At 43.8% G+C, this 14,296-nt stretch overlaps 1 protein-coding gene across 4 annotated transcripts in view; it reads left to right on the forward strand.

Moving 5' to 3' along the window:
- The window catches only part of COQ8A (coenzyme Q8A), a 39,509-nt gene that overhangs the window by 12,233 nt on the left and 12,980 nt on the right, over positions 1-14,296 (forward strand). For all 4 annotated transcript variants that reach the window (XM_083831238.1, XM_083831237.1, XM_083831240.1 and 1 more), the window contains exons 3-6: positions 2,629-3,036; positions 4,294-4,360; positions 8,807-8,881; positions 13,977-14,099. In XM_083831238.1, coding sequence (XP_083687364.1) covers positions 2,629-3,036; positions 4,294-4,360; positions 8,807-8,881; positions 13,977-14,099 — 673 coding nt within the window. The remainder of the gene's footprint in view (positions 1-2,628; positions 3,037-4,293; positions 4,361-8,806; positions 8,882-13,976; positions 14,100-14,296) is intronic.

Here is a 14,296-nt window from a genome sequence, read left to right on the forward strand (position 1 = left end):
CATTCAAGAAAAGAGAATGTTCTCTTGTTCCTATGTATGTTTCTCTGCACAATGTTCTATGCATGAGTTGCTTGAGAAACTGCTGCTAAAACAGCTTTTCTTTGTAAGAAATTGCAAGTGTTCAAATGTTTCAAATGTTCAAGCTGTAAGTTTTTTCTGTTTTGAAGAGGAAAGCTTTTATATTAAGTGAATATGTTTCATTTTTCTTGATCTATGGCAAGGCTTTGGCTGTCTGATATTCTTTTAAAATTTATGTATGGAAGTAGAGAGGCCTTCATGCTTGAAATCATCCGTCAGTGCTTGGCCACAGTCCCCATTTTAAACAGATTTCTCCTCTGCCCTCACTGATGTTGAGGCTCAAAATATCGTGAGACCTACTGAATAACAGGAAAGACTATGTTCTGTTTTTTTTCTGTAAAGAGGGGAAATGTAATTAGTGTTTAGGAAAGAGTTTAAAATACACTGCCTACTTAACCTGACCACAGCAGAATTTTAAATCCTGTTGATTTGCTATAATCATCCACAGTTCTTCTTTGGCATTGCTGCTGCTGAGGTAGAATGGACATTTTCTATTAGAATATGTGGAGTAGCAAGTAGGAGTTGCTCTGCTGCTGACTGATTTTACTTTTTAACTTTTCTTCCCTGCATTCAAAAGTGATAGAATCATCTAGGTTGGAAAAGACCTTCAAGATTGTCAAGTCCAACCATCAACATGACCTGCCGAGTCCCCTCCTTTCCTGACAACTGGATTTTGTTTACAAAAATTTTTTTGAATGCATTCTGCTTCACTGAAATATCCCATCAATTTTGCAGAGTGGATGTGCGCTCAATTGCATGACACAAAAGAAAGCGCCAAGTACTTGTAGCCCATTTGCTTAATGCCATCCATGATAAGTAGCTTTTTTGCACTCATAGTGGTGATTTGTTTAGCACTTCCCACAGAACTACAGTGAGATCTTGTTGGCCAAACATAGTTACTTGAGAGACACATAGACAAGGGAGGCATTCTGGGGACTTCGTCATCCACTAATGGAACTACAGACAGTTTCAGAAAGCTTTAAGCAGCTCAGAATTACAAGATGTTTACACATACATTGTCTTGGCTTAACAAGAACCAGGACAATGTATCCAGTGGACTCTTCCAACAAGTGTAAACAAACTCAGAAGCACTGAGTTTGTCTGCACATCTGCTCTTGAGTATACAGCCATACACCCATACTGATGTTGTACAAAACCTCCTTCAAGTAGTTTTTGTATAAACTTGCACTCCTAAAATATTGTTTTGTCAAGGTTATTATAGGGCCAAGTAGTGAGTTCCCACGCATAGATAAATGCTCACTGTACAAAATTCAAACACATCTTCTACATAGAGGGACCAATATGTCTTCTCCAGTCCTTTTACATTGGCTTAATGAAGGTGCCAGAGCGGGAGATCTTTGTAACTCTGAGCAGATAAGGTGGTTACCAAGTACCAGATGACAGAGGACACCATGTAGGTCTCTGAAGTAAAACAACAACAACAACAAAAAAAACCAAACCAACCAAACAAAAAAAACCACGATGAGTTTATTATGAGTTGGTTTCCCTACCTACCCTCCTCAATTCTGAGCATTTGTGAAGTGTTAATTTCATAGTTATACATACTGCCTGAGCAGATACGCTGTAATGGAGCCCTGAATAAAACACAGACAATAATTAAATGATATATTTGTAGTCAAATTTACATAGGTTTACACATCACTGTCACATTTCTGTCTGGTCTTCAACTTTAACTTTTCAAATGCTGCAGTTACCAGTAATTGTGATTTCTGTCTTATAAAGCCACTACATTTATTTCAACAGAATCTTGACAGTCCTAGCATGAAAACTGTGCATGGAGATTTCAAACCTTCATTTCCCTAATAACAAAAGCACTCTCCGAGTTTTCTCCCAGATATCTTGGTAGTCTGTGTATCACCCGTTTTCTTTCTCATAGTGAAGTTTTAAAAGAACGAATACAATAAATTGAAATCCTTTGCTCTCCAAACCACAGTCCCATACAGTGGGGCAACTCTTGCAGGTCAGGACAGGACAGAACAAAACGGAAGACTGTCAGGAGAAGCTTGCCTTGAGTATTGAGCAAGTGCTGTTATCCTTGCTCTAAGCACAGAAGTTTGTTTGTTTGTTTGATGACTACAATCCCTTGGCCATGGAAGGCTTATCTTAATTGGTCTATAAATAGGTACCTGGTATTGCTTCAAGTAGCCTTGAGGCTAGATGCTATACATGCTATTCTGTATCTCCCATCACCTGTTGTTCCTGAGCAATGTATTGCTTCTAGAGATCTCTACAATTAGTGACCCTTCCTGGCAGCGTGTGTGGAACAAGGCATTTCCAGTTACTGGTATTTGAGGAACTGTCAATTAATTAGTGCTATCAGTGTGGCTGAGAGACTGCCAGTGGTTCCAGGTGTCCTCCACATCTCTTCTTTTTTCCTGGCTTTTATTGTGAATGTCTGCGGTGCCAGAGTCTACGCATTACATGAGTAGAGACAGGACAGCCAAGCTGCATGCCCTTCTCTGAGGACTGTGGATGAGTAGTGAGCAGGTTTAAGTTCTTTCCTTAAAGCATTTCTATTATTGTTTTCAGGAACTGGGCAAACAGCAGGAGAATTTAAGTGATCTGTCTGAGGATTTTGGGAAAGACTATGACTTCTCAGCCCGAGAGCCATCAGATGCTTCAAGGGACTTCTCTACTGCCTCTACCAAGCCTCATGAACAAAGCAGTGAAGGCCCATCTCACTCGTACACTACAAATGGACCTTTTAGAAATGTTGAGACTGGAGATTCTGGCCTCAGTCAGAAGCCATTCCCTCCCAAAATGGATGCAAGGTTATTTGGAGGCTTTAGGGACCCTGGAAATCCTTTCGCTACTGCCTTTGGACAAAATAGGGCTTTTCACCAGGATCATTCCTCTGTTGGTGGATTAACAGCTGAAGATATTGATAAAGCCAGACAGGCCAAAACAGGTTCAGAGCAGAAACCCTACAAACAGATGGTATGTGTTTGTTTTTGTTTTTCTTGGTTTGTTTTCAGTTAAGGGTTCTCAGTGCTATTGCTTCTATACTGGATTGTCCTTTACTCACCTTCTCCTGTGTTTCTTATTTTTTCCTCTTCTGCTGTTCCCTTTTGTAGAGGCAAAAGAAGGAAGTGTCAGTGCTCCTTCACTCTGATCTCTGTGATATTTGTTCTGGCAGTAGGTTTTCAGCCTACTTTCATATCTACCTCCTCTACATCTGATATTTGAATGTGAGAGGATGTTTAAAATGCATACATAGGGTTAGAGTTAAACTTTACATTAACAAGAGCTCTCCATCCACTGGATTGTGAGGACTCAGTGTGTTGATTACTGTAATGAAGAGTCTGTAATTCACCCCAGTTCTTGGGCTGGAATGTTGAGAAGCTATGGACAGTCTACAGACAGAGGTCTGGAGACTCTCTTAACGGGTTTATCTTCTGTTTGAAGGACCCTGTCCCCTTTAGCTAGCAGTCTTGCTATGGCTGTGAAGAATGGATTGGACCTAAGCTTCTCTCAGCAGAGGCCATGGCTTCCTGTACTATGTCTTGCAGCCCTCCTACAGGTGGAGAGATTGTTGTCTTTAGCATTAGTAGATCGGAGAGTAGCATAAATAACGATCGTTGCTTTAGGGCTTCATGCCCGCGTGCAACACAGTGCAGAAAGCCCACAGCAGGATTCACAGTGGAGATGCTTGTCATCTGCTCTGACCTTTTTCCTCCTTCCCCAAACCCACTATTGGATGCTGCTGTGGGTTTACACACTCAGGATATTGCTTCAGTGACACTGTATGCTTCTGCTCTGGCTGTTGTGTGTGAGGAAATTATCTATGGTCCTGTCAACCTGATGACTTTGCAGGAGTTTTAATTGCATGTGTGGAAGAGAGTTTGGGTTGGCATTGCGCTGCTTCTCCAAGCTGACAATTAAAGGGCTGCTGAGGTAAAAGTGGAAATGGGCTTTCTAAACATGGTTATTAGCTCCTCTGTCTTTCACATCCTCTTGTACATTTCTCAGTTTAATGCATGTTTCAGTTTAAGGCATACGTGTTTTGCAGTGTGCTCAGGTGAAAATCTGTTGGTGCATATGCGGCTTGGTGTTCAAGAAGAGCTTTCTGTAGCACAGAGATCTTCTTCAAGTGTTTTTCAAGTTGCTCTCTGAATTTGCAGTATCTGACTGTATGCCCAGTTCATTTGTGGATTTCTTTTTTTTTGTTTTCCTTGCCTTGTTTTTCTGTGGCAGCTCAGTGAACGGGCCCGAGAGCGAAAGGTTCCTGTTACGAGGATTGGACGGCTCGCTAACTTCGGAGGTGAGTTCGCACACCCGTGTGTACAAAGTCACCACACTTGTACATACTGATTGATGGCTGGCTATGACAGTGCTCCTGCTAACGTAGGAGTTGGTTCCATTTTCTAGTTAAGCTTGCTAATAGGAGTGTGCTTTCCCACAAACACGTGATTTGGCTTAGAGCTTGATTTGGGCTTTTTCATTGCAATTATGGAACTTGGTCTTTAGTCAGAATTAAGTAACTCTTTGCATCTCCTCTTTTGTCACTCTTTTATCATATCTAATTGCTGGCAAAGAAAAAAGCTCCCTACCTAAATGGATATTTCAGATGTGTTCAGCAAGCTAGCTGTTAACAAGAGCTGTAGAATTGGTATGGTTTTTCTGTTTGTCTTTCTCTTAGGACCACAGGCTGATATGATTCCTGGACCTTGGTTTTCATATACCTGTTATGAAATGAAAGAAGTCACTCTTAATAGTGTAGGGTAGATGATTTGTTTAACAACAGCTAAAATAGTGGTGTGTTACCACCACCTTTAGTGTGCCTCCTGCTGCACCCTGTGATTGGATTGTGAAGATGCTTGAAGCCTTTGTTTAAACTTCAGATCTTTAAACCGTAGCAGTTGATTAACAGTAAACATGTTTATGCCTGGCTTTAGTTTGAAGCAGTTGGCTGATTATTGGAATTTATTTTTCAGCAAATTAGAGTGGAGCAGTAGGAAAATCCCAAGAAGACCTATTATAACAAGCTCTTTTTCTAGTATTGTGTCCAATATTGTTAGAATAGAATAGTTCCGTTGGAAGGGATCTTCAAAGATCATTAAGTCCAACTGCCTCACCTCTTCAGGGCTAACCAAAAGCTAAAGCATGTTATAGAGGGCATTGTCCAAATGTCTCTTGAATATGCATGGGGCAATGCCACCTTACTAGGAAGCCTGTTCCAGTGTTTAACCACTGTCACAGTACAGGAACTCATGTCCAGTCTGAACCTCCTCTGGCACAGCTTTGTGCCATTCCCCTATGTCCTGTCATCAGTTACCAAGTAGAAGAGGGTGGCACCTTTCTCTCTACTTCCTCCTCAACAACTTGTAGAGAGCGATGAGGTTGCTGCTTAGACTTCTTTTCTCCAGACTTAGGCAACCCAAGTGTCCTCAGCCTCTCCTCACAGGACATGCCGTCCTGCCCTGTTACCAGCTTTGTTGCTCTCCTCTGGACACTTTCAAGGACCTTAACATCTTTTTTTTTTTTTATTGTGGAGCCCAGAACTGCATGCAGTATACAAGGTGAGACAGCACTAATGCTAAATACAAAGGGAGGACCGCCTCTTTTGACTGGCTAGCTATGTTGTTATTAATGCAAACCACGTTTTGGGATACACTCTTGGCTTCCAGGGCATGCTGTTGGCTCCATGTTAAGCCTGCTGTCAGCCAGCACCCCCAGATCCCTCTCTGCAGGGTTGCTGTCTATCTGCTCATCTCCCAGTCTGGCATTACTCCATCCCAGGTGCAGTACCTGGCATTTACCTTTGGTGAATTTCATGCTATTGCTAATCACCCAGTTTTCCAGTGTATCTAGGTCCCTCTACACGGTGTTTCATCCCTCCAGACAGTCAGCAGCACCTCCCAGTGTAGTATCATCAGCAAACTTGCTGCTGAGGATGCAGTCCACTCCTACATCCAGATCACCGGTAAAAATGTTGAACAGAAATGACCCTAGAACTGAGCCCTGGGGAGCATTACTGGTGACAGTCTGCCAGCCCAGCATAGCCCTGTTCACCACAACCATTTGAGCTTTGCCATTTAGCCAGTTCATCACCCAGTGCATCGTGAACCTGTTTATCTCACAGTCGGACAGTTTGTCCAGAAGGATGCCATGAGGGATGGTATTAAAGGCCTTAACTGAAATCCAGAGAGATTACGTCTGCCACCTTCCCTTCACCCACCAAGCAGGTGGCCTTGTCACAGCATGAGATCACATTACGAAGGCAGGACTTTCCCTTGATGAGCCCATGTTGACTCTGCCTGAAAATAGCTTTGTTCTTTACATGCCTTTCAGTGTTCCCCAGGACAATCTTCTCCATAACTTTTCCAGGCACCGAGGTTAGACTAACAGCTCTGTAGCTTCCTGGGTCTTCTCTCATGCCCTTTTTGTATATTGGTGTAACCCTGGCTGACTTCCAGTCAGTAGGGACCTCCCCGCCCTCCCATGACCTTTGGTAAGTTGTTGAGAGGGGTACAGCTATAACATCTGCTGACTCCCTCAGTGCTCTGGGGTGAATCCTGTCAGGCCCCATGGACTCATGAACGTTGAGCTGATACAACTCTTCCCTTACAGTTCTGGTGACCACAGTAGGAAGACCACGACTGGAGGAGCAGTGACTTTCCAACTTTAAGGTCTGGGCACCCAAGATATGTCATTATCATCAAAAACTGAGGCAAAAATGGCATTAAATGCCTCTGCCTTTTTCTCCTCCTTACTTCTTAGGTGACCATCCACTCCCAGTATTGGTCCAATGTTTTCCTTTGACCTCCTCCTGCTGTCGACATACATGAAAAAGCCTTTTTTGTTGTCTGACACCACACTTGCTGTTGTCAACTCAAGCTGAGCTTTTCTTGTTTCCTTCTTGGAGGTGCAAAGTGCGGCTTTGTACTCTCCCTGTGAAGCCTGACCTTGCTTCCAGAGATCACGTATTTTCTTTTTCTGCCCTAGTTCCAGGAGGACTTCCCTGTTCAGGCAGGCTGTTTTTCTGCCCTGCTTTCTTGACTTGCAGCACAATGGGATTGCCTGCTCCTAGGCTTTTAAAAGGTGGTTCTTGAAAAGTGACCAGGTCTTGTCGATCCCCAAACCCTCTAGAGCAGATTCCCAGAGGACACTACTAACCAGCTTCCTGAGAATCTTGCAGTTTGCTTTTTCGAAGTTCTTTGAAGTCCAAAACATTTCTTTGGAAATGGGGTAAAAGCCAGCAGGAAAAATACTGCATGAGCAGTATCCTGGACTTGTTCTCAGTCTAGAAAATCACTTTGAGGTACCTATCTTCATTGTCTCCCTGTCTGACTTGATGCTTTTTTTTGCTCCAAGTAGCTGTCTTGCATGTGGGATCTGAATGGAGTTGACTGTATCAGCATTTTAATAGATACTGTTTATGCTGTGATTGAGAAGTCTTTTTTTTTTCTGGTTTTGCTCAGCTAATAAAATCTGTGGATTTCAGGTTTGAAAGATAATTGCTCAGTGGTCTTGCATGGCTTGGCCCTATCGAAGGTCTGCAGAAGTTAGTTTCATAGCATACCTTCATAGAAAAACATACAGGAATTATGAAATGTGTGGATGCAGTCCATGCAAAGCCTTGTAACATCACTGATTGCCTTCCATGGTCTGTGCTTCACCTTATGCTGGATTCTTTGGCTCAGTGCATTTAGATGGAGTTGTTCCGGAAGCAGATATAGTACAAGTTTGAAGTTTTATTGGTAGAGATGGGGTTGTGATTACCTGATGGGAAGGAAGAAAAACTCAAAGTACTCAAATGATGTTCAACCTGTTTGTGCCCAGGCTTCCTTGGTTGAGACTACAAAATGTGTGCATGCTTGCGTACTGCATTTCTTCCCACAGACATGCACAAAATAATATATGCTGCTCAGCTGTGCTTCCTTCACTGTACTTACTATGTAATCCAGTTGTTTTATTTGGGAGACTGGAGGAGGACGTGGGACATTTGGAAAACATGCATCAAGTACCACTAGCAGTGCACGAGTAAGGCATGATGGGATGCACAGTTGCTGAAGAGTTGTGAGGGAGCACCAGCTGTTCTTATTACCCATGTCACTTATCCAGAAAAACAAATATTTTCAAATTGGGAAGATAACTGGGTAGGCAGTGAGACCTTTGTGCAGTATGCATTTTGCTGCATGGTTAGATCTGTGTATCACTTAATCTTTGGTGGTTTTGGTCAGTTGTGGAGGCAGATAATGCTATTTGTAGTTGTAGCTTAATCTGTGGCCACTGTACAGCGTCATGCAACTTGCCACTTGCAAGAGCGGTGGTATATGGATTGCTGGTGTTCAGTCTCATGGACCTATGGTTGCTGTTCAGGGTTACTCCACAGCACAGCTTCGTGGAGTTGTAGCTTACAGTGCTGCTTGGGTAAGGTGGGCCTCAGGAAAAATGAACCCCACAACTTGAGTCTACAGCAGGAGCACACAGCTCTCAGTAGTGCTTGTTGATGCACTTCACAAGAACTGGGTGTCTCAGACTGGTCTAGCCTATGATACCTGGCTGGCATGCTGGACTGAAGAAAGAAATACAGGAGAAAAGACTTCAGTGTAAAACTTGAAGATAACTCCATTGCAAAAGCCAGGATGCTCTAATCAATCTGTTTTGTAGCTGTGCTTGGGATCCTGTGGCTTGAGGTTAATTATAAAAAATGCTTCTATATGTAATTGAGTATTTTTACTGTGACCTGTTTCTTATTTTAAAGGATTAGCTGTTGGTCTTGGCATTGGAGCATTGGCAGAAGTTGCAAAGAAGAGCCTTCGACCTGAAGAACGCAATGGTAAGCCCTTTCTGCATCCTCATTTTTTTGGTCTTTATTCCTCTCTGGTCACAATTTACCTGCATGCTCATTTGCAAGATTTTATTCTTTTGAAAGCTGGGACATTGACACGGTTGGAACAACAAGGGGAATTTTGTAGTTTTTTAATGTGATATGTCCAGACTTTTCTTTTTTTCCCTATTGAAGTAAGCCACAACCTCACCATGTAGACAGAGGTCAGACGTGTGTATGTGTGAGAATAAGTTTATGCCAGTGCAGTTCATCAGCCTACTTTGCCACAGCCACACGTGAGCATGACTACCATACCTGTGTCCATTCTTGGATTATATTGGTGCAACAATATTTGTAAGCTGTTCAGTGTAACCACGTAGTTCAATCACTTCAGAAACTGCAGGTGAGCCCTTATGTCTGAAAACTTCACACTATTGCTGTTTGCAGTCTGTTTGAAATTTAAGGATGTACTGCCTAATAGGAATTTATTTAGAGGATGGCTGCTCTCTTCTGTTTTTAAGAGTGACAAAACAATTTAAGTACATGCTAAATAGTGATTCTCTACTTCCATCTTTCTTTTGTCTTCCTCTGGAGGATTCTCACCACCATGAAAATTGACCTGACCTTGTCTTTTTTCCCAGCTTGTTTGAAGTTGGAGTTAAAATGTTCCTGAGTTATACCTGGCCGTGTCATGGTGGCTTTCTTCTAAGCTTTTGCAGTGATTAAATATGGCAGTGTAGCTTGCTCTGTAGGCTGAGTTGTGCTCTGGAAAGAGTAATGTTCTTGACCAAACCTTGATTAGTGTATATGGCAATGAGGACTGACGACTTAGATGGTAGGCAAGGGATTTGGAAAATGGTCTGGGTTTTATGTTTAGCTGTCTTGCTTGATTTCATTTTTGCTTCTCTTCTTGCTGTTGTCTGCTTAGAATAAGAGCTCGGAGCAGTGGTTACACTGTGTAAAGGAGAATGGGCCAGGAGTGGGAAGTTTTGAAGTGAGGCAGAAGTAGAAGATTATTTCATCCCTTGTGCTGTCTTGGAGCTTCTTAAGCCAAGATCGCGAGAAGGATGCTGCATCATCTAGGCTCTCATTCCTGCTGCTCTTCGACAGCTTCTAGCTAGTGACCTTGGACACATTTTCTGTAGGACTTTACAGTGGGTATGACTCAGTGGATGAGACCTCTCTCCAAGGGCTCTGCTCCTGCAGAAACGCATGGCAGAGGATATAAACACGGCTTGAGTCCAAGATCCCATTTTCTTACTGCTCTCTCTGTCAGTACCAGCCTTTGCTGTTCTTGGGGGAAATGTCTTGCATAGGTACCTCTACACTTCCTTAAAAAAAACAACAACAAAAAAACACAAACCAGCCAACCAAACAAAAAAACCCACCCTGCACCCGTTTCGTGATTTCAGCTTGAGGCAGTTGTGCTCAAGTTGAGAGTTCTTTCTGGCTGCCAGCACCATAAGCTCAGGCCAGCCTGTCTCTGAGGGTGGCATGTTGTCCGGTTCTTTGGAAGCTTTTAGCTGATGTCTTTTCTCTTGCCACTGCTGCACTGTATTGGAATGTCAAACAAGTGGGATGCATGGCCAAAGGCGTTCCTGAGAATTTCACACTCTTGCTAGCATCCAGGAGCGACCAAGAAGAGTCTTTTCTTGGTTTCCCCTCCTCCTGCCCAGTCAGTACAACTGAAAGTGTCTCACACCTGTAAAATAGGGCTAGAAGCATTCATCCTTCAGTCACAAAATTGCAAGCCTGAAACTCTTGAGCTACAGGTGATCCCAGTAACATGGTTTGTACTTCTGTCATCTTGCCATTGCTGCTACCAAATGGGAGTCCCATGGATGCCTCCTCTCCTGTATGTTCTCTAGTAACCATGTTTGTATTGATTTGTTTCCCCCCACCTAAATTTCCATTCTTGTTTAGCAACTACAGGGCCCTTCCCCTTCCTCTCCTCTCTGCCTCATCTTGTCTGTTTCCAGAAACAATTTACTTTTTATAATATTAAGGGACTTATCCCTGAACAAAAATTTTGGTGCAAGAGTTTGTGAATTTCTCCCTTCCTCGTCAAAGCCTGATGTCCTAGACATAGAAATTTGGTGGTGGAAATGATTTCTGTGGAGTTGCAGGAGTGTTTTTAAGGGCTTACGGCCCTATGGCTGCCATCTTTTAAGTGCTTTAATAAGTGGTTTGGTTCACCTTCATCTTTTAAAAAGAGGATGGTCGTACTTCATTTCCAGTGGGAATTTTCTTGTTGTGTTGATGTAGCTAACTTAAAAATAACCTCCTAGGTCACTGGTGACCTTGCTGGTAGTCTCAGCATTTAGTGTGTATCTAAAGTAAAAGGTTTACGGGTGGTGGGGATGGGAGAGTAGAACAGGTTTCCAGGAATAAGAATGAAACACTGCCCAGACAAATAGTTGCCATTACTAGCAGAAAGACTTTGGATTCAAGGTCAATTTTGTAACTTATTAATGACCTATAACAGGTTGTCCTGATAGGCACTGTGCAAATGCCAGGCTGGGCAGAGCCCTGTGGGGCTGGCAGCTAGCCTAGATTTGAACAAATGGTTGTTTCCCTATGGAAAGAAGAAGTGCCAGTCTCCTTGAGTGGTCAGTCTTAAGTGCTTAGGTTATGTTCTTGACTGTTCACTTGCTCCAAAATTTGTGTGGCAGATGATCCTAAAAATAAATGCTTGCAAAGCAGTGTGGCAGCAGGAGCTTTCACTTCTGAGGCCTCCTTATTTCCACAGATTTTTTAGATGTGACTACTGTCTGCCTTTTCTTTCTTCGCCTGCTGAATTTGGGTGGGGGAAAAAAAAACGGTGATCTTGAGATGGGGAGGAAATAGTTTGTAGTATCAAATGTAGACTGCTGTCTCTGGGAAGAACTTTAACTTACTGAAAGTTGGCATACAGTGTGTTTTGATGAACCATGTTGGGTTTTATACCTGTTTTCTTCCACCTACCCTTGGAAGCCTGTCTGTTTTCCATGTTGTTTCTTCACTTGTCATTTACATAAATCTGGTTTTGACTCTTGCTTTCAGGTCACCTTCTTGTTCGTGCCCACTTTTAGCAAGGTACATAAACAAGCAACAATCTGTCACGTGCTGTTGGGTGGCTTGGTAGTCAGGCAGCACCCCTGTGGGCTCAACTTCAATGAGAAGCATGCCAGGAGAACAAGGTGGGGGAGTGCCTATGCTGGCTCTTTCTCTGACAAGACTTTTAAAACGGTCATGGCTCACTGGCTTCTGGAGGTGACTTTAATCATTAACTAACTCTTTCATCCTTATCTGTGCAGGTGTTATGAAGGAAGATAGAGAACTCGGTAGTCTCCCTAGCTCCTCTGTGTCTGGACCTTGTGGGAGGGACTGTTTGTTTTGTCACTGCTAAGGATCCAGAGTTTTCCTTATGGGACCGTTGAGAGCCAGAGCTCTGTTCGTGGCTTCAAGCCTTCCGCCCTTCAGTGCTCTGTTCTTCCTGTCCCCTGGGCAGTGTGAGCTCCCTCTGTACACACTCCTGAGAGCTAGCTGGAGAGGGAGAGGATTTCTTGCTGCTGCAGTCACTACGAGACACACTAGTAATTTCCACCTGTCAGAGATCTTCAGATCTTGCAGCTGCTGTGCCTTTTGGGCCCTTCTTGTTGTATATGTTGGCTTCAGCTGTTCCATCAGTTGTACCCTTTCCTCTGAAGTGCTGAAGCAAGCTGTAGCCCCAGGATCGACATACCAGTTCTGGGCTCTGCAGCCTACCTGTAAGACCTGACCTCCTTCCTGTTCCACTCTCCGTGGGAGCTGAGCTGCAGTCCTAAGAGCAGCGGTCATCAGGTGCCTGCCTGCCCATTCTGTCCGTGCTCTGTAAGCCAGAAAAGCTGTCCTCCTGAGGGAGTTGTTGCTTCCAAAGGGATCACAAAATTGAGTTAGTCTCCCTCCGTGTTCCATCTTTAAAAATAAATAAAATATATATATCAGTCTTTGCCCTTTGCTGGGGACAGGACCGTGCTTGTTTGTGTTGGTATATTCTGGGCCTCGTTCTGCACGAGCTGATGTATGCATGACCGATGGTGAGAGTAAGGGTTTGGCCTCCTCCTGGCATGCTCTCTAAGTGCAGTTGGAACTAGTAATTGTAGTGGCATTGGGATGTTCTTCGTGGTCTTTTCTCAGTGGCAAATTCCCTGTCAGAACGCGGTAAGGAGTGGCATGCATGTGTGAGGATGTAAGAGGGAAAGAAGTTGGCAATTGGAATTAATTTTCCCTCTGACACAAAATTGTCAAAGAACAACATGGTATCCCAGATGAGAGCTCCTGCTGGTCTTCTGGGAGAACTCTCTCCCTGGATTTGGCTGGCTCCGTAACCTCATCACAGATTTACAATCTGCTGCCTTTTCAAGATGCTATATGCAACCGTGGTATTTTGGGATTATGGTGCTGGGACAATTTATTTTGCCTGTGCATTGAGAGAGATTACAGTTTCATTAAGAATGCTGTTATACACTTGGAAATGTGAAGGCTCTATCTGCTTTCTGCAGATGCCTAGTGCATGCTTTAGATGTACAGTTACACAGCAATACGTGTGTGTATGAACGTGTTGGGGGGGTGGGGGGAAGATTTGGTGCTGGTGTGAACTCTGCTCCTGCTTTGTGAAGTGGGAGCATATTCTCAGTCAATTCCAGTGTGCTGTCAAGGCTTTTGACAATCCCTCTTGCTGTGTCCCACTCCTGCTGCTCTTCTGAAGCTGTGGCTATGCTGCAGCCTATGACATGAAGACTCAGGAGACCTTGATGTGGTGTGAGGCTTGAGCTATGTGGCACAACCAGCTCAAACACCGATGTCTGCCTGGGATCCTGGGCAGTTTGCGTAGCCTCCATGGCTGTTTGTGCTGTTGTGACTCGTTGCTGTTGGCACTCAAGCTAGCAGTGAGTCAGAACAAGACACAGGTGTACAACCACAGTTCATGCCCCTGGGTTGCGAAGCAGACAGAGTGTAGTCCTGGTTTGGTTTTTCTCTGCGGAAAGGTGAATCTCCTGCTTGAGCGTAAGCTAACACAGTGGAGTGAGCTTGCTGAGGTAAGGGTGCTTTTCATCCATGTGCTTTCTCTCCTTGCCCTCAGGAAAGAAAGCAGTGATGGATTCCAGCCCATTCCTGTCAGAGGCCAACGCGGAAAGAATTGTGAGAACCTTGTGCAAGGTCCGGGGAGCAGCTCTGAAGCTGGGACAGATGTTAAGCATTCAAGGTAAGTGGTAGCATAGGTCCTTAGCTACCCTCAGCGGTGCTGCCTGGTGGAGCAGTTCGTTTCTTGTGTTACATTGTCAGCTGTTTGAAATCAGTCAGTATGGAGTAAATGTGGACAAGCAAGTAGCTTTCTCATGTGAGAACAGTGGCGGCGATATGTTCGATTCAGTCCAGCTTAATCACAGGCTGAAGTAACTG

Source organism: Anser anser (genome assembly GCF_964211835.1).
Source record: "Anser anser genome assembly, chromosome: 3".
Taxonomy (NCBI): Eukaryota; Metazoa; Chordata; class Aves; order Anseriformes; family Anatidae; genus Anser; species Anser anser.